This window comes from Littorina saxatilis, linkage group LG8 (assembly GCF_037325665.1).
Source record: "Littorina saxatilis isolate snail1 linkage group LG8, US_GU_Lsax_2.0, whole genome shotgun sequence".
Taxonomy (NCBI): Eukaryota; Metazoa; Mollusca; class Gastropoda; order Littorinimorpha; family Littorinidae; genus Littorina; species Littorina saxatilis.
Window position 1 is genome coordinate 44,409,313 of NC_090252.1, and position 20,648 is coordinate 44,429,960.

General features: G+C 43.7%; 1 protein-coding gene across 2 annotated transcripts; it reads left to right on the forward strand.

Moving 5' to 3' along the window:
• The first annotated feature begins 462 nt into the window (after positions 1-462).
• On the forward strand, positions 463-19,994 carry LOC138973626 (uncharacterized). Of its 2 annotated transcripts, XM_070346356.1 has the most exons (6): positions 463-553; positions 1,129-1,233; positions 15,965-16,085; positions 16,805-17,074; positions 17,667-17,894; positions 18,879-19,994. In XM_070346356.1, exons 3-6 carry the CDS (start codon positions 15,975-15,977, stop codon positions 19,956-19,958), a joined length of 1,689 nt encoding a protein of 562 aa, XP_070202457.1. In that variant the 5' UTR covers positions 463-553; positions 1,129-1,233; positions 15,965-15,974; the 3' UTR covers positions 19,959-19,994. The 2 variants fall into 2 exon arrangements, with proteins under 2 accessions (XP_070202457.1, XP_070202455.1); XM_070346354.1 differs by lacking the exons at positions 463-553; positions 1,129-1,233 and having other exon boundaries at positions 15,732-16,085.
• The last annotated feature ends 654 nt before the right edge of the window (positions 19,995-20,648 follow it).

Sequence of the window (20,648 nt, forward strand, 5' to 3'; positions counted from 1 at the left end):
CGAATCTAGTGCGTGCACGTCATTTTCCACACTGCGTGACGCGTTCGTCTCGAGCTCTAGCTGCTATTTGCATTTGACGTCATGCCTGTCAGCGACGATGCTCTGTGCTATTTTGAATCTCTTTAGATTGAAGAAAAGCGAATTTTTAAGTTAAAAAATGAAAGTAAATCGATGATGATCCCACAGCAAACTCAATCTCAAGTTTATATTTTATCAGCGCAAATTTCTTTTGGAAACATTTTGCTCCGACTTCTTTTCTTCCGGTTTTTCGAAATCTAATATCATGACTGGTTTTGCCTCTAGATGGCTATCTCTGGAATTCACACGATATAGATCTGCATATAAAAGGTAACATAGAATGTGCAAGAACACTTACATAGGTCAAAACTGCTTTTATGTCACATAATCAATGTAAAAGCAGCATTGCGGTGACAATGTCGTCTGCTTTTACGAGGGGAAACAACTCTGTTTTCGGGGTTTGTTTTGCAAGCCCCGCAGATCAGAGAAACGGTCAACAAAAATCTGCAGATGATAGCAGGAGTCTGCCTGACTGGTGAGTTTCTTCACTGTTTTTGAAGTTTTCATTATTTTAGAAAGTATTTGCAGGCATACTATTGAAGAATTCAGTTCACTGCACCGCGTATGCGGCTTTGGTAAGTGCAGAGGTGCCGTTTCAAGCCAAGTTTATCGTTTCGTGAAGACTTCAGTCTGTTTGAAAGGTAGATCTACAGCGCAAGTTTTGTATTCTGTATGACAGAATAATACTTTTACCAATGCATATATTATATATAGACTATATATATCATTCCACAGTCTGTTGCAGCTGATGCGAAGTCACAATTGAAAATAATAGCATTTATTATTGTTTATTTTATGCCGTTTCATGCAAGGAGCGACCATTTTCCTATCTCAGAATATGACCTACTCATCAGCTTCAGGGGGCTTCGCCCTCTGACCCCCACAAGGGGCTCTGCCCCTTGACCCCGCCAGGGGGAACATCCCCCTGAACCACCACTGGCAACCCCCCCCCCCCCCTCCTCTTTGCCTAGTCCGGCCCTGAAGTTTGTGTTGCATGATAGTTGAAAAATAGTGATGTATAGGGCCTACAGCATTTTTGAATGATTCCAGATGCATGGCGGCTGTAGGCCCTATCATTCTGTGGCATGTCGACACAATGAGAGCAAACACCTGCCATTGAAATATCACAGGCACAGATGTCTGGAAATCGAAAAGGTCAGTTTTTCCTTCGTTGTTTTTAATACAAAGTCGGGTTTTACCGTCTCACATGCCCTTAATGAGGGGGGGGGGGGGGGGGGGGGCAGTGACGAGTGACGAAAAAAAGAACAGGGCCGGAGTTAACAAGTGACGAGTTTGAGCGTAAGTTTACACAACCGAAAAAGTAAGAAGAAAAAGATTTTCAGAAATTTTGACAAGGCGGAGGAGGAGGAAACGATGGACTTGCATCTCCCAAAGGCAGGGAAACAGCAAACGATAATGTTTGTGGTGATACCCAAGGCATATATGAGAACGTTGTAAACTGAAAAGTAAAACGGACCTTAGCCTGACACAGCTGTACCGTTAAGAGCGATCTATCATCTGATACACCTGCATAAAATTACTCCATCAGAGCTGGAACATCACCGTCTCAGAGCTTTTTACGCATGGAACGTCTCCCACACCGTGTGTTATGAGCGATCTGAGACACCTGCAGAAAATGACACACAGAGTTGGAACATCACCGTCTCAGAGCGTTTTACGCATGGAATGTCTCCCACACCGTGTGACGGTGTGTTATGAGCGATCTGAGACAGCTGCAGAAAATGACACACATAGTTGGAACATCACCGTCTCAGAGCTTTGTATGCCGCATGGAACGCCTCTCACACCGTGTGTAATGAGCGATCTGAGACAGCTTGAGAAAATGACACACATAGTTGGAACATCACCGTCTCAGAGCTTTGTATGCATGGAACGCCTCCCACACCGTGTGTTATGAGCGATCAGAGACAGCTGCAAAAAATGACACACATAGTTGGAACATCACCGTCTCATAGCTTTTTATGCATGGAACGCCTCCCACACCGTGTGTTATGAGCGATCTGAGACAGCTGCAAAAATAGACACACATAGTTGGAACATCACCGTCTCATAGCTTTTTATGCATGGAACGCCTCCCACACCGTGTGTTATGAGCGATCTGAGACACCTGCAAAAAATGACACACATAGTTGGAACATCACCGTCTCATAGCTTTTTATGCATGGAACGTATCCCACACCGTGTGTTACTGTTATGAGCGATCTGAGACAGCTGCAAAAATAGACACACAGAGTTGGAACATCACCGTCTCATAGCTTTTTGTGCATGGAATGCATCCCACACCGTGTGTTATGAGCGATCTGAGACACCTGCAAAAAATGACACACATAGTTGGAACATCACTGTCTCATAGCTTTTTGTGCATGGAACGCATCCCACACCGTGTGATATGAGAAGGAAAGACAGCTGTGCTTTTGTGTGACGAGCCAGAATGCGAAGGTGATGGGAGATTGGCTGGGGAAGGTGGGGTGGGGGTTTTGTGGTGGTGGTGGTGGGGATCGTGGGGGGGGGGGGGGGTGTTGGGGTGTTCGATGTTCGGATTACAAACAGTTATGATCCCTTCGTGTCTTTTGTCGTCTCAGTCGTTCGCATCAGAAGTATCAGTGAGGATTTTCTGATATCTGTGGGGATAAGGTTTGTTTTATTTTCTGTGTGTGTGTGAGTGTGTGTGTGTGTGTGTGTGTGTGTGTGTGTGTGTGTGTGTGTGTGTGTGTGTGTGTGTGTGTGTGTATGTGTGTGTTGGTGGATTTCCAGCCATATGCGGACCAAATGGGATCAAATGGGGTCGTCCATCGCTATATCGCAGCAATTTGTGGACATCGGCCGAAAAATGCGACTATCTGCGGACGTCCTCAAATAGGCTTTGGTCCGCAATTTGCTGCAATATAGTGACGGATGTCCGCAAATAGCTGCACCTCCCTAAAAATGGAAATGCAAGTTGTCCTCATATTGCTGCAATATAGGTGTGGACAACGAGCCCTGTTTTACACAAATTTGATATCCATTGTCATATCCATTTTCAGATTATACACAGATTTCACACATTTGCAGAGCAGCTCTGTATTTAGTGCGTACTGTTGCAAGCGAGTTTACGTAGTTTTCAAACTGCTGTAAAATATGAACCAGATAAAGCACGTCATAAACAAAAGCAGATTTGCGGAGGACACGTAATGGCTGTCCGATTAGTAAATAGTGTGCAGTTGCTGTCTTATGTTCACTTCCTCATAAAGTGTGTAATACGGGGTAAACAAGGTACACAAATCGTAAAAATGCATTTTTGTCATTGAGGTAAAGATAGTCGTTGACGAATTTCATCCCTCTTTATGATCTACCAACGTGTTAAACAATCACATAAGTGAACAAGGTGTTGTTAACTACAACGTGTGTGTACTACATGTACAGACATGAATTACACTACTCGTCAAAAAAACCAAAACTTTACACATGCGTTTGAGGGCAGAACTTTCTGATGAGTCTGTTGATCGTAAATCCAATTATATGACTGGAAAGGTCGTTTATTCCCCTAACTTATTCAGTAAACAGATTGAGATTACATGACGTAGTGTCGATACAGTGGAACCAACAATACAGACACCCCCCAAAATCAAATTCACAAAATCAAGGTTCCCGCGTTAAAATTGACAACAAATCAGAACTGCTAAAACGAAACATGTTAAGCATGTCCTTAGACAGAACAATCAAATCTGCATTCAAATCAGTCAGCTTTGTTCACATATCTTGTCTACCAAGGACGCGGTGTAGGTGCCAATCCTCTCAGAAGGCATAAAAGGCAGTTTTTGAAGCCGTTTTAGCGGGTAATGAGACAAAAAATTATACATTTGAGTAACTCGCCAACGCATTACCTTCAAACTTTTGGAGATTGGTGCTAACACGTGTCGTAAAGTAAATACGGAATTTCAAGTCATTTGAGACATTAGGTCTGCTGTTATTTGTCATGTCAGAAAAAGTTCCTAAATTGACGGTAGGTTTTTGCTGATTCATCGAAAACATTTAATTTGTTAAAATCTTCAAAACACGCCACATAATCAATTTCATGTACATATCTTATCAGACATGGGTGGTAAGATGATTTCAACGCGAAAGTAGTTGTTAAGAAGTTGACTCATTAAGCGAAAATGTCGTCCTAGGCATTTTCCAAGCATTTTTGTGTGCGTTTAAACAAGGCCTCTGACGTCATATGTTTCAAATACGGGAAAACAGTGTTCAATCGATACATTATTAGAGAGAGAGTGAGACACTGACACTGACACAGTTTAATTGAATATGGGCCTACAGCCCCTTTCAATGGGGGGGGGTACACATGAATCACCGGAAAAAATAGAAAACATGATATTTAAACGTATGCAAAATACACAGTGGTTTGTTCCAAGCTTTCCTCCATCAATAATCTTGCACATCAATGCTGCCTAAAATATACATACAACCGAACAATAAATACAGCAACAACAAAACCTTCAGCGACAATGAATCCTCATTACTATTTAACATTGACAATCTTAACTGAAATGCAAAAAACAAACACTTTGCTAAATCTACAATTGTTTCTGTGTCTTGTTTTTTAAACATGGAAATCATACTGCCCAACTGATCACCAACACTTAAAAACCGTGCTAAATACTTTCTTCTTAACTCACAATATGTTTGGCATTAAAAAAAAAATGGATTTCGGTCTCTAATTTATCTTCACAAAAGGGGCAACACTTGTTTTCTGTTGAATTTTGGAAGCGATATCTGTGGATATTTATCTGTGAAACACCCATTCTAAATTGAGCGATGACATTTCTGTACACATCTTTCCATAAAATGTCCACATAACGTTCTTTTTCAAAACAGGCTTTATATTTTCCATACAGTGATAGGCGCTCACTCGAGTCCAAATGATTACGCCAATCATGACAGAAGGAACTGCAGAGCCTCTCCTTCAGTTCTGCAAAAAACACCCTCTCTTTTCCACATCCAAACATCCAAACTTGGTAAAACTGTGGAACTCACAGAATGAAACTGAACGCACTGCATTTTTTCACAATGACCGTAGTCCGCCGCTAGTGCAAAAGGCAGTGAAAGTGACGACCCTGTTTAGCGCGGTAGCGGTTGCGCTGTGCTGCATAGCACGCTTTACTGTACCTCTCTTCGTTTTAACTTTCTGAGCGTGTTTTTAATCCAAACATATCATATCTATATATGTTTTTTGAATCAGGAACCGACAAGGAATAAGATGAAATTGTTTTTAAAACGATTTCGGAAATTTAATTTTAATCATAATTTTTATATTTTTAATTTTCAGAGCTTGTTTTTAATCCGAATATAACATATTTATATGTTTTTGGAATCAAAACATGATGAAAAATAAAATAAAAGTAATTTTGGATCGTTTTACAAAAAAATAATTTTAATTACAATTTTCAGATTTTGAATGCACAAAGTCATTAATTAATTTTTAAGCCTCCATGCTGAAATGCAATACCGAAGTCCGCACACGCACGCACATACACCACGACCCTCGTTTCGATTCCCCCTCGATGTTAAAATATTTAGTCAAAACTTGACTAAATGAAAAAAACCAAAACAACTCGTGTAAATCTGGTACAACACAGCAAGCCATGTAGTCTCTCTCTCTCTCTCTCTCTCTCTCTCTCTCTCTCTCTCTCTCTCTCTCTCTCTCTCTCTCTCTCTCTCTCTCTTTCTCTCTCTCTCTCTCTCTCTCTGTCTCTCTGTCTCTCTCTCCCTCTCTGTCTCTCTCTCTGTCTCTCTCTCTCTGTCTCTCTTTGCGTCTCTGTCTCTGTCTCTATCTCTCTCTGTGTCTGTGTCTGTGTGTCTCTCTCTCTCTCTCTCTCTCTGTCTCTCTCTATCTCTCTCTCTCTCTCTCTCTCTCTCTTTCTCGCTTCAGCAGATTTGTGTTCTTCGTGTTCCAGAAGAGACGAACCCTTATTAATCAGGTTCAGTGACATGTCATCAGGATTTTAATGTATTTGTTGAATTATTGTTTGCGTGACTATAATTTATAACAGTGCAGATACTATTGCCCACTATTGTAAGGGGCTGTGGCCTTAGACAATTACAGATTTGTTCTTGTTCTTGTTCTTGTACTTGTTCTGTCTCTCTCTCACGCTATGATCTCTCTTGCTTGTTATATTTAGTCAAGTTTTGACTAAATATTTTAACATCGAGGGGGAATCGAAACGAGGGTCGTGGTGTATGTGCGTGTGTGTGTGTGTGTGTGTGTGTGTGTAGAGCGATTCAGACTAAACTACTGGACCGATCTTTATGAAATTTGACATGAGAGTTCCTGGGTATGAAATCCCCGAACGTTTTTTTCATTTTTTTGATGAATGTCTTTGATGACGTCATATCCGGCTTTTCGTGAAAGTTGAGGCGGCACTGTCACGCCCTCATTTTTCAACCAAATTGGTTGAAAATTTGGTCAAGTAATCTTCGACGAAGCCCGGGGTTCGGTATTGCATTTCAGCTTGGTGGCTTAAAAATTAATTAATGACTTTGGTCATTAAAAATCGGAAAATTGTAAAAAAAATTAAAAATTTATAAAACGATCCAAATTTACGTTTATCTTATTTTCCATCATTTGCTGATTCCAAAAACATATAAATATGTTATATTCGGATTAAAAACAAGCTCTGAAAATTAAATATATAAAAATTATTATTAAAATTAAATTGTCCAAATCAATTTAAAAACACTTTCATCTTATTCCTTGTCGGTTTCTGATTCCAAAAACATATAGATATGATATGTTTGGATTAAAAACACGCTCAGAAAGTTAAAACAAAGAGAGGTACAGAAAAGCGTGCTATCCTTCTTAGCGCAACTACTACCCCGCTCTTCTTGTCAATTTCACTGCCTTTGCCGTGAGCGGTGGACTGACGATGCTACGAGTATACGGTCTTGCTGAAAAATGGCATTGCGTTCAGTTTCATTCTGTGAGTTCGACAGCTACTTGACTAAATATTGTATTTTCGCCTTACGCGACTTGTTTTGTCTTTTGTGTTTCACTTGTTAATAATTTTCTGTCTTGATAACCAAGGTCATTATGAACTTTTCATAATTTTGCCGGGTTGGCGCGTGTGTCTTCACTGTAACTAGCTACCTCCCATCCCTCCCCTCTCACCCCCCCCCCCCCCCACACACACACACCCTCCTTGTCTAAAAATGTGAAGGGGAGAGGTGATGGAGGTTGAATAGGAGTTTTGGTGTGCTGTAACTGGTAGTCTTTTCTTCAGCCGAGTTATCTATCTTCCTTGAACAGTTTATGATCTACCCGGTCGAACAGATTGTTTGATCAACTGACCAAGCAACGTAATTACCAGAGCCATGCTAGCTGCTACAGTGGAACCCCCATTTTTAGACCTCCAAACATCTGAAAAAACAAGGTATTAAAAATGAGGGAGTCTTAAAATGGGGGTCATTTTACAGAGGTTATGAACAGAAAATCTGTTTATTGTGGATAGTCACTATTATTCAGCTGCTCTGGATCGCACTCGATGGTCAGTTGGGCAGGGCAGTCAGATATGTTTGTCAGTGCCAACCTTATTAAGTTAGGGGATGGTTGGAATACAACATAGTGTAGATATGCGGTGCGGAGGTCTATTCTACACGTCATAAAAAAGTAGGCAGATGGGTTTTAGTTTTTGTTATAACTAGTTTGCGTCATTGAAACGACCAAATGGCTTGGAAGATTTTCTTATCTTTTCACCGTACCAAATCAAATTTGGGGAGGGGGTTGGGGTGCACATAAAAAATATTTTTACTCACAAAAAACAAAACAACAAACCCACAGGATTTGTTCAGTAAAACACACACTATGCCATCGTAAGCCAAGCTATTCACCACATTTGAGTTCAATTGACCCCTGAGTACCAGAGATAAAAACTCTAATCCGTAGACAGAGAAACAAACAACAGAGAAACAAACTATCAAGCACACAAACAGACAGAGTGAAAAATAAAAGCCTTTATTACATTAAAGCGGCTTACAAACATTACAAGACATACAAGCCGCTTTATTACATATTAAAGCGGCTTACAAACATTACAAGACATACAAGCCGCTTTATTACATTAAAGCGGCTTACAAACATTACAAGACATACAAGCCGCTTTATTACATTAAAGCGGCTTACAAACATTACAAGACATACAAGCCTTTATTACATTAAAGCGGCTTACAAACATTACAAGACATGCAAGCAGCTTTATTACATTAAAGCGGCTTACAAACATTACAAGACATACAAGCCGCTTTATTACATTAAAGCGGCTTACACACATTACAAGACATACAAGCCGCTTTATTACATTAAAGCGGCTTACACACATTACAAGACATACAAGCCGCTTTATTACATTAAAGCGGCTTACAAACATTACAAGACATACAAACGCGCAAGCGCGCGGGCACGCACACACACGCACAGTGAGCAAAACTTTGGAGAAGTACGAACAAGACGAAACAGAACCAATTGATTAAAACACATTACTACATACACTCAGGTAGACGCGCGCTCAGAGCAAACACAAAAACAACACCTCACTAGCAAACATAGTTATGCAGACGCTCATGCGCGCTTCGCAGAGCAAGGACGAACTAGCATCTTCTCTGTCTCTTTTGAGAATGCTCTCTGCTCTTTGTTTGTCTGGTTTTGTGTGTGTCCATGTGTTTGTGTGTATACGCGTGTCTGTGTGTGGTAGGGGGGGAGGGGGAGGGGTGGGTCCCACGCGTTGGCCATGACGATATACTATTTGGCAGTTGTTCATTTAAGGCAATCTTCGCTTACGACGTTTCGGACATGTTTTCGGCGACCATACTTTATTCGTTGCCCACTGGATGCTTCGCGTAGCCACCGGGGCGTCCTTATTGCGTGCCTTACGAGAAACAGATCGCGTGCAAAAAAATATACGTAATGCTGTGTTGTCCTATTCTTTGTGCTTTGATTTATCGTCTCTAATTCACCTCACCTCACCTACGCCTGTGACCCCGTCTGGGGTATAGGCCGCCAATCAGCTCCCTCCATGCATCTCTGTTTTGGGCGAGTCTTTCCAGCATTCCCCACGTCTTTCCCATGTGCTTTGCGTCTGCGTCCAAATCTCGGCGCCATGTGTTCCTGGGTCGCCCTCTCTTTCTCTTGCCTTGAGGGTTCCACGTGAGGGCTTGCCTTGTGATGTTTGAAGCAGGTTTGCGAAGGGTGTGGCCTATCCACCGCCAGCGTCTCTGTAGGATGTCCTCCTCGACGGGCTGCTGTCTGGTTCTCAGCCACAGGTCTTCGTTGCTGATTTTTTCTGGCCAGCGAATCTTGAGGATCTTCCTGAGGCAGGTATTGATGAAGACCTGGATTTTCTTCATGGTGGTGACGGTGGTTCTCCAGGTCTCGGCTCCGTATAGTAGGATCGGCTTCACGATGGTTTTGAAAACCCTGATCTTTGTAGTGATACTGACTTTGCTGGATCCCCAGATCTTCTTCAGCTGATGGAATGCTGCTCTGGCCTTGCCGATGCGGGTTTTGACGTCTGCGTCCGTTCCTCCCTGCTTGTCCAAGATGCTGCCGAGATAGGTGAAGCTGTCCACCTCTTCCAGCGCACTGCCTTCGACTGTGATGGGTGTGTTGTTAGGTGCATTTGTCTTGAACACCTTGCTCTTCCCTCTGTTGATGTGGAGGCCCAGGCTAGCTGAGTTGTCCGCAACAATGCCGGTCTTTTCCTGCATCTGTTGTTGGGTGTGAGAGAGAAGAGCCAGATCATCAGCAAAATCAAGGTCGTCCAGCTGTGTCCAAAGTGTCCACTGGATGCCATTTCGTTTCTGGTCAGTCGACGTCTTCATGACCCAGTCGATCGCTAACAGGAACAGGAAAGGTGAGAGCAGGCAGCCTTGCCTCACTCCGGTTCGTACTTCAAAGGCGTCGGTGAGTTATCGTCTCTAATTAAAAGGACCCTATTCTGAGGTCTCAATTCTTTCCTATTATCTTTCCGACTCATGCGATGTCACTTTTCTTTGAGAGTTTTTGCAAGGAGTTGTGAACTGAGAATAACGCGAAAATCACACCTTGACTCGGTCGGACCGACTGGTTCTTGTAAGACCACTTGACAGTCTCTGCGCATATCCTCCAGGATCGTAAAATCGTACTCCCCATCTACTTAGCTTTGTCCAACTAGGCCCACTTGTGAAACTTCACACGCGGAAGACACAACTTGAGCTGCACACCACATGTGCGATTAAAAGCAAACAGCAAGTTGTGTGACAAATGTTACTGAGCACCACGTGCATGCGAATATTTGCTGCCCCCCCCCCCCCCCCCTTCAACATCGTAATCGTATTGGCTCTGTCCCCCGTTGCCCTCCACCTTTCCCAGACCCCTCCCCGCCTCCACCCCCCACCCCCCCATCCCCTTCCTTGTTAGTAAATAGCCCCTCAGTCGGAGCGGCAGTAGTCACCGGCATCCGACTTTGTTTCAAGTATCTTCTTTACAAAGCTGATCTGATAATAAAATATCTTATTTTTGTGAGCAAACGACCAAATCGCATCAAACCATATTATTGACAGTGCATCTAGAAAAGGTAGCAAAAAGCAGGCATGGGAATGGTCCTCGGTTTGACTAATTTCAAAGGTTTAGAATTAAAATTTCAGAGGACAAAAAACATTTTTAGAGGAAAAAAAGCCAAAATGTAAACATTTGCAAGGGCGTTTTATATGCTCAAATCGCTCAAGCGTCTTGGAACAGAATAGTTTTGAATGCGGAAATGTTTATTGACTGAAGCTCGTGTCGGTGAGCCAAGTACATGTACTATTGACTTTCGACCAACTTTCACAGGGTTTGATCCAAAATGCGTAGATTTCGATTATGCCACCCCACCCGCCCGCCATTCCGTCCGTCCGTCCGTCTCTCTCTCTCTCTCTCTCTCTCTCTCTCTCTCTCTCTCTCTCTCTCTCTCTCTCTCTCTCTCTCTCTCTCTCTCTATCTCTCTCTCTCTCTCTCTCTTTAGTAATACTGTATGATTGCGATTGACAACTGTCCTTTAATTGTCTTTATTTTTACATTTAGTCAAGTTTTGACTAAATGTTTTAACATAGAGGGGGAATCGAGACGAGGGTCGTGGTATATATATATGTGTGTGTGTGTGTGTGTGTGTGTGTGTGTGTGTGTGTGTGTGTGTGTGTGTGTGTGTGTGTGTGTGTGTGTGTGTGTGTGTGAGCTTATACTTAGCTTTCCTGTTTTTTTCTCAATTATTTCTAAGACTGTCCACTATGTAAATAATTATTTTTGTCAAAAAATAAACGTTGCAATAACTTACCGTTCTTTCTTTTTACATTTAGTCAAGTTTTGACTAAATGTTTTAACATAGAGGGGGGAATCGAGACGAGGGTCGTGGTGTATGTGTGTCTGTCTGTCTGTCTGTCTGTGTGTGTGTGTAGAGCGATTCAGACTAAACTACTGGACCGATCTTTATGAAATTTGACATGAGAGTTTCTGGGTATGATATCCTCAGATTTTTTCCCATTTTTTTGATGTCTTTGATGACGTCATATCCGGCTTTTCGTGAAAGTTGAGGCGGCACTGTCACGCTCTCATTTTTCAACCAAATTGGTTGAAATTTTGGTCAAGTAATCTCCGACGAAGCCCGGACTTCGGTATTGCATTTCAGCTTGGTGGCTTAAAAATTAATTAATGACTTTGGTCATTAAAAATCTGAAAATTGTAAAAAAAAATAAAAAATTTATAAAACGATCCAAATTTACGTTCATCTTATTCTCCATCATTTGCTGATTCCAAAAACATATAAATATGTTATATTTGGATTAACAACAAGCTCTAAAAATTAAATATATAAAAATTATGTGTGAGTTTAGAGGGAGCGGTCAGCGACCATAAACTCTATTTAAACGAGACAGATATGCAGCAAAAGGAGGGGGGGGAGGAGGTGTCAGTAGAGGTAATGCAGGAGGAAGTGATAGCAGAGTCCCGTGGGAACGAATGCGGGGAATGAAGAGGGTTGGAGGGCAGGGGGGAGGTGATGAGTGAAGGAGAGCAGTCTGGAATGAAACAATGGTAACAGATAAGGGAGTCCGAGAGAGAGCGAGAGAGAGCGAGGACCGAAGTCATTAGTAGCAGCGCAGCGGCCAGCAAGCAAGTTCAGCGATTTTCAGTTCTGCAAACTATGGAGTTCAATTTTTCTTCTTGGGCAAAAAATCTGCCCCAACCTGTAATTGAGGTTCTGGAAAAAGAGGAGTTCACAAGCCTCAGTGCCTTGAAATATGCAGGAGAAAAGGACCTGGAAAGCCTTAAGTTAAAACGAGGCCACATAGTGGAATTAAAAGCGGCAGTGGCAGACCTGCAACAGAAGTACGGGGGAGGGCCGTTGCGTGCTGCCGACCAAGTGGCACCGCTCCAGGGTCTTCTTGGCAACATGGCCATACAGTCTGCTTCACCAGGTGAGACTTATTTACGAATTGTTGACTTCGTACCGGCTTCTATGGCGGTGGAGGAAGAGGTGACACTCGGGGGAGGTGTCACGCTCAAGCTGGCCAACAAATCAAAGTTGGAGAAAGTATCCCCCTGCCACTGGATCGTGGCAAATGCTAAAATAATGGCAAAACTCATGAACACCGCCGTGGACTTCGACCACGAAGCTTACCTCTGTTATACAGAGATGGTGGGCGAGCTCGGCGCAAGATTTTCCTGGCAGTCGGTGCTCCTTTACGATGACGAGTACAGGAAGCGCCAGTCTACCAGCGGGTTTGCTTGGGGAACCCCCAACCCCCACCTGTCCACAGTGATTCTCCGTGAGCGTGCCCAACAAGTTCCTGGCAACAAAAGCGGCAAGGCCATGACGGGAAGCGGCGGTATTCGACGACCTGTGGGACCCAGTGGGAAGGAGGTGTGCCTGCAGTACACAAACAAAGGCACATGCCTCTACGGGTCCCGCTGCAGGTTCGAACACGTGTGTGACACGTGTGGAAAGGAGCACCCCGGCAAAGACCACCAGGCGACAGCAAACACCAGTGCCTAGGATACAGCGCAGCGAACTGACAACACAACGGTAGGCCCCACCTATTCCAGCCCGTTCCCTCAATTAGATCCTCATGACTGTGCGTTTTTGGGAAATCATGCATCTATTAGTGCAAAATCTCAAATGTGGCACTCAGTGCTAGAGGGCGATTGTGACAGAGAATTTTTGTTAGACGGTATACAGCACGGTTTTCGGGTAACAGAAAAACATAAAACATGTGTGTTAGCAGCAGAACAAAGCAATCATAAATCAGCGTACGATCATCGCGACGTGGTAGAACAAGAACTGTTAGATCAAATAGCAAAAGGAAATTATATAGTGGCAAGTAAGAAGCCAACGGTCGTAAGCGCACTAGCCGCGATCCCCAAAGAAGATGGTAGCGTTAGGCTAATTCATGATGCCAGCAAACCAACAGGTAGGGCAATGAACGATTACTCCATCCCTGAGTCAGTGAAGTTTCAAACAGTCTCTGATGCGTGCGCCTTAGCGAAGACAGATTATTGGTGTGCTAAAGTCGACTTGCAGTCCGCATATCGCTCAGTGTGCATCAGTCCGGATGATTATTGTGTAACGGGACTCAAGTGGCATTTCAAAGGTAAAAACAGACCGACTTATTTGTTTGACAGTCGACTTCCATTTGGTAGCAATGTAGGACCGTCACATTTTCATAGACTTTCACAGTCAATTCGCAGGTGCATGGCCAGGAGAGGCATGCCTGGTGTGTTAGCATACATAGATGATTTTCTTTTAGTAGCAGCAACAAAAGAGGAGTGCAACGACATGTTATTTTCTTTGATTAGATTATTGAGGGAACTAGGCTTCAACATTAGCTGGAAGAAGGTGGTGGGGCCCACCCAACGTATCACATTTCTTGGAGTCGACATCGACACGCGAAACAACACTCTGTCACTTGGAAGTAACAAACTGCAGCAACTGCGGCGGCGACTACTGCAATTTCGAGGAAAGAAGCGCGCGACAAAAACTCAGCTTCAAAGCATCGCGGGTTCTCTTAATTGGGCCTGTCAAGCTGTCAGAGGAGGAAAATTCTTTCTGCGGCGGATACTGGACACAATAAAACCCCTTCAGCAGCAGCGGCACAAAGCAAAGCTTTCTAGCGAATTCCAAAAAGATGTGCAATGGTGGCTTTCTTTTATGCATGTATTTAATGGAACAGTGTATTATTTCCACAATGCAAAACAGCATGTCCATGTGGACGCATGTAATATTGCAGCAGGTGCCTTTTGGCAGGGCGACTGGCAGTACACCTATTTTAAAAAAGACATGCCGGCAGCGAACAATTTACACATAAACTTTAAAGAAGTATGTGCTGTGTTACAAGCTGTGACACGATGGGCACCGATGTGGTGCGGACAAGAAGTGATTGTGCATACTGATAGCACTGTGACAAAATCAATTATCAATAAAGGCAGATCTACTAATAAGTATGTCAACAGCTTACTTCGGAAAATGGCATGGGAATGTGCTAAAGTAAACTGTAGCATTGCGGCGGTGCATGTGGCCGGTTGTGTAAACATTATGGCTGACACTATTTCACGTCTTCACGAGCCTAGGCGGCGCGAAGAGTTAGTGCGGCTGTTGACTTTCTGGCACCGGGGGAGACCCCCCAACGTGAACCTGTGTGATCATATGTCTGACCAAGCCCTTGTGTTCCTTCTTTCCAGATGAAGGATGCGAATAATGTTTATGTAAACATTGTAAACAAGACATTGTGTTCTTGGGCGGCGTGTTTGGTGTGTTTTTTTTTCTTTGTGGAGTTCTCCAAAAAATCGAACTTGTTCCAGGACAACGGGAATCTTGATCCCGATAAGCAGCTTACACGAGATCGCGTGGTGATTTTGGAGACGGACAGTGTGTCAATAACTTTTCAATGGAGTAAGACAATTCAGCGTAAAGAACGCTCCGTGGAAACAAAAAGGGCTTCCTGCAATCCCTTCACATCCTTTATGCCCAGTGTCCGCAGTGACTGATATGTTTCATGTTTTTGGGACCGATGGGCCCCAAGGCGCAGGTTTTTTCCGATCAAAGGATCTGATTTCAATAAGAAAAATTAATTAATGACTTTGGTCATTAAAAATCTGAAAATTGTAAAAAAAAAAAAAAATTTATAAAACGATCCAAATTTACGTTCAACTTATTCTCCATCATTTTCTCATTCCAAAAACATATAAATATATATGTTATATATGGATTAAAAACAAGCTCTGAAAATTAAAAATATAAAAATTATGATCAAAATTAAATTTTCCAAATCAATTTAAAAACACTTTCATCTTATTCCTTGTCGGTTCCTGATTCCAAAAACATATAGATATGATATGTTTGGATTGAAAACACGCTCAGAAAGTTAAAACGAAGAGAGGTACAGAAAAGCGTGCTATCCTTCTCAGCGCAACTACTACCCCGCTCTTCTTGTCAATTTCACTGCCTTTGCCATGAGCGGTGGACTGACGATGCTACGAGTATACGGTCTTGCTGCGTTGCATTGCGTTCAGTTTCATTCTGCGAGTTCGACAGCTACTTGACTAAATGTTGTATTTTCGCCTTACGCGACTTGTTTTTTTTACTCAACTGAGTAATGGGTGATTCTGTATAGACGGACGGCCGGAGTTATTTATTTACTAAGTTACGTAGTTACTTAGTTAGCAAGTTAGTTGGCTGGTTGGTTTGTAGGGTAGGTTGGTTTGAAGTTAGCTAGTTAGCTGGTGACATAAGTTTAGTATAGTTCAGTTAAAAATGGTTCAATGTGGTTTAGTTTCGGACGATATGTTTGGTTTGGTTCTGATTTTTATTTTTAATTTATTTTTTTTCAGAGAGAGCGAGATGAGATGCGTGCGCGCATTAAGACCAAAACGCATCAACAAGCTGACCGCCTGCTGCATTGTGTTGGTGTGTCTCGTTGGCCTCATTAACGTCATGATGACCCCCATAGAGGTACACCTCATGTTGGACCCTCTGAGTCTGGACAACCTTCCCTCCAGCCCCCGCCCCTCTCTTTAGCTGTATGACTGTCTGTGTATCCCACTCTCTGTCACTCTTGGGCGCCCTCCCTCCCCCCTCTCTCCCTCTCTCTGTCTCTCTCTGTCTGTCTGTCTGTCTGTCTCTCTATCTCTCTCGCTCTCTCTGTCTCTTTCTCTCTCTCTCTGTCTCTCGCTTTCTCTGTCTCTGTCTCTCTCTCTCTCTCGCTGTCTCTTTCTCTCTCTGTTTGTCTCTTTCTCTATCTCTGTCTCTGTCTGTCTGTCTGTCTCTCTCTCTCTCTCTCTCTCTCTCTCTCTCTCTGTCTTTTTCTCTCTCTCTCTCTGTCTTTTTTTGTCTCTCTCTCTGTCTCTCTCTCATTCTGTGTCTCTCTTTCTCCCTTTCTGTCTCTTTCTCTCTGTCTCTCTTTGTCTCTGTCTCTCTCTAGCTCTGTCTCTTGCTCCAAACTTTACACACGGAGAGTACCTTGGTGGCTTGTTGTGACTGACACAAACTCGTAGAGAAACGCGGTACTTTTAACTGTGAAATTTGATTAAATCCGCAAATTTTACTTCCATCTTCAAGGGATATAACTAGCCTAAGTGGCGAATTGTTGACACAAAATAATTCGTGCATTTCCCCGTGTTGAATCACGTACATATTATTCTTCACCGGAGTTTACTGATTCTGAATTGCAGACGTCGAGACGAGAACCAACTTTCTACCTTGGACCCGACGAAGACCCAGCACCGGTTTACCCAACCGACAACACTGACAAAAGACTGGTTGACTCAGTTCTTCCGGGTCACCAAAAACAACCATTCAGAACACACCACGTCACAGTTACAACCGCGTGGAAAAAGAGCTCAGCAGCCAATGTCCACGATTCGGTGCGGCCCCTGCCACCCCTTGCCAATTTCACTGTTGATGGACAGTTGTTGGATCAGGAGTGTGCCGTCGTTAGAATGGTAAATATGGAAGGATGAAGAAATTCAGGAAGGAGGAAAGAAAGAAGGAACGCAGGATGAAGAAACACAGGAAGGAAGGAAGGAAAGAAAAAAGGAAGGAGAGAAAGAAGGAAGGAAGGAAGGAAAGATGCATGCATGAAAGGAAGAGAGCCTTATAGCTTCAAACCTTTGCCCCACTAACTGTTGATTTACAATTGTTGGAATAGCTGTATGATACCTTTAGATTGGTTAGCACAGAGAGAGAGAGAGAGAGAGAGAGAGAGAGAGAGAGAGAGAGAGAGAGAGAGAGTCCCTCTCTGTCAACATCTCTCTCTCTCTTGCTCTGTCTGTCTGTCCGTTTATCTGTCTGTCTCTCTGTCTGACTGTCTCTGTGTCTGTCTCCCTGTGTATGTCTGTGTGGCATATGGGTGTCTGTGCTTGTCTCTCTCTGTGTCTCTGTCTGTCTGTCTGTCTGTCTCTGTCTGTCTGTCTCTCTCTATCTCTGTCTCTCTCTATCTCTGTCTCTCGCTCTCTCTCTCGCTCTCTCTCTCTATATATATCGCTCTCCCTTCCTTCCCTCTATCTCAGAACCTGTCGTGTGCACTTTGTGCAGGCTAACTTCATGGGCAGAAAGATACCACTAGCCGGTTCGCCGCTGTGTCAGTGGTTACTGAACCCACTCCTGAAAAAGGCAGACAACTTTTACCTCTACGGTGACGAAATGGCGCTCTTGTATGACGTCATTGTAGACCCCGCACAACGTCATCCCGGACCAAAAGGAGGAGAGGACATGGAAGCAGTGTGGAACCAACCGGAAACATATGAATATATCGCGGTGAAGGTAATTAAAAAAAAATATCCAACAGTCACACGCATATAGGCTAAGTTCGTTGGGTTTTTATCTCCGCGACTTGAGAAATGTTCTTCCCGATAATACATGATAAAGAAGCATTTTTTCTTGCCAAACTGTGGCTACAGTTGGGGACAGAAGTTCACCAAACTTTGGGAACTGACTTAGATACCGTGGGTGTTCTCTACGGATTCGATTTGTGATTAAACGCCACCCAAGGCCACAATAAGCGGGTGTACACTCCGAGTCTACAACATAATGCTCGCGCAAGTAGACGACGTCAAGATGTTTTGACGTCAATGCATCGTGACGTCATCCCCTCTTGGGCCATTCTCTCGCGCGCTTTGCGTGTGTATGTGTGTGTGTGTGTGTGTGTTTGTATGCACATGTGTTATTGTGAGTGTGTGTGTGCGGGGGTGTGGGTGTGTGTGTGCGTATGTGTTTGTGTTTGTGTGAGCATGTGTGTTAAAGAGAGAGAGAGAGATAGCAAGAGAGAAAGAAAAGAGAGATTGTGTGTGTGTATATGTGTGTTCGTGTGAGTGTGTGTGTGTGTTTGTGACTTTGGGGGTGAGAGAGAAATAAGAGAGAGAGAGAGAGAGAGAGAGAAAGCCGATTTGTCCTTCACTAGGGGTGCGCAGTGCCTTGACATTGCACTTCTACTTAATTTTTGTTTAACGTCCCTTTCATGCCCGTAACCGACACAAGTTTATTCACTTTCTCTGTTCTCACGGTACCTCGCGTGTTTTTTGCATGTATTTGCATGTCCAATGTCTATAATTGTACAATTAAGAATATCCAATTGTTTTGGATAGAAAAAAGGTACATATCGTGCATTGAACGTAAAGCTTGTGCGTGTGTGTGTGTGTGTGTGGGGGGGGGGTACGGTAAAGGGTGTGTTTGTGTGTGGGTGCGGGCACGTGTTTATACCACAATCGCTTGGCTTTAAATTTAATCACAAATACTCTTTTTATTCAGGAGGGTTATTTCCAACTGGAGTGCAAGCTTCCACCAAAAGCCAAGTTCAACGGGGGAGAGAAGAACCATCTCAACACCTGGATTCCAGCCGTCAAGTGCCTGACAACAAACCATACAAATGCAAAAACGCTCCGTGTTGATGGAAGAGATGATACAATCCAAAACGAAAAGAGAAGCGATGGCAAGGGAAAATCTTTCAGTGATGGGCGAAAATCTGTGCAAAACGTCACAGAATTGGTGAAAAACGTCAAAGGGTTGACGTTAACATTTCAACGTCAGGAGTACGTCAACATCTATTTCGTCATGCTGACTCTCTACAACGCCTTCCTAGCCATGTTGACCTTCAACGCTCAGCCCAAGGACGTGACCATTCTCTGGGTCGACGCCCACCCAGCGGGAAGCACGGACTCCGTGTGGACCACCCTCTTCGGGGAGGTCATCAGAGCAGGTCATCTACCCGGGCCTACCCGCTTTTCTGCCCTCGGGTGGATTCCGTACACGCACAATAGCCCCCTGAGAAAGATGAACGCAGAGCGAGTGAACTACATTGAAGAGTTTCGGCGTTTCGTTCTGGCTGGCTACGGAGTGAATGACACAAGAGTGCTCGACTGTGCTTGTCTCAACATTCTCTTCATATGGCGGCACAACTATGTAGCGCATCCGCGCAACAAAGGGGGAAAAGTCAGCCGAAAAATTGTCAACGAGCAGCAACTTCTCAACGCGGTCAAGGCCGTTGCCCCCAACGACCGGGTCGAAGGTCGGCAGCTTGACGCCGAGCCAATGAGAGAGCAGTTTCGGCGCGTGACCGAGACAGACGTTTTGATTGGCATGCACGGGGCGGGGCTCGTCCATAGTCTCTTCTTGCCCAGACATGCTTCGCTGGTGGAGTTTTATCCGACAAGTTTCAGTATGGCACATAAACCGTTCAGGGCGATCGCGGGATGGAGAGGACTTGGTTATTCCGTCTGGCAAAATAAGGACATGAAACGTGAAGGCGAAAACGCTGAGACTTATATCCCTCCCAAAGTGGTAGCAGACTTGGTGAAAAGTGCACGAAACAAAATGTGTCCGTCGAAATAAAGTTGGGGGTAAGACAGAAAGGGTGAGGCGAAGGTGATGGGGGGGGGGGGGGGGAGGGGTGGGGGGGGGGGGATGTTGTACTTGCGCACTACTCTCCCGCGTTCCGGCATTTCTAATTTATAATTGTATGTATGAATAATTGTATTGTTCTGTATTATATTGAATTGGATTGGATTGATTTGTAATGGATTGGATTGGATTGAATTGTACTGTAAGGAAAGAAGGGAGCGCGGCTAGAAATTAAAAATCATGTGAGGTTGTTTTGGTTCGTGAGAAGATGTTTCCGTTAATTCGTCTCATTAAAATATTGTTATATTTTTACCGATGTGTTAGTGTTAATGTTGGTGTGTGTGCGGCGGGGGGGGGGGGGGGGGGGGGGTTACGTGCGTTCGAGTGTGTTTGTGTGTGTGGGTGTAAACCGTAGAAAATCGAAGGGGAATTAAGTCAAAAATAACATGGATTTGCCTTGACGTCTCTGTATGTTTGTGCATGTAAATCAAACAACCACAAAGCCGTTTAGACAAGCGAGCTCAGATCAATAATTGCTCGATACTCGTATTTCATGAAACGTGACCGTTACGTCAGTGAAGATCCTATCCTGTTTGGTAAAATAATGTCCTGTAGACTTCTACGATCAAATAGTTTTTCCCTGATATCGTGGTTTTAACGGGTCGACCACACGTTTCTTGT

What these genes read in the sequence shown, in the direction of transcription:
- LOC138973626 (XM_070346354.1), top strand. Translation starts at nt 15,888, where the DNA reads ATGGTTCAATGTGGTTTAGTTTCGGACGATATGTTTGGTTTGGTTCTG. An exon ending in TCATGATGACCCCCATAGAG is followed by an intron (nt 16,086 to 16,804) that starts GTACACCTCATG and finishes TCTGAATTGCAG; the next exon opens with ACGTCGAGACGAGAACCAAC. An exon ending in ATGAATATATCGCGGTGAAG is followed by an intron (nt 17,895 to 18,878) that starts GTAATTAAAAAA and finishes CTTTTTATTCAG; the next exon opens with GAGGGTTATTTCCAACTGGA.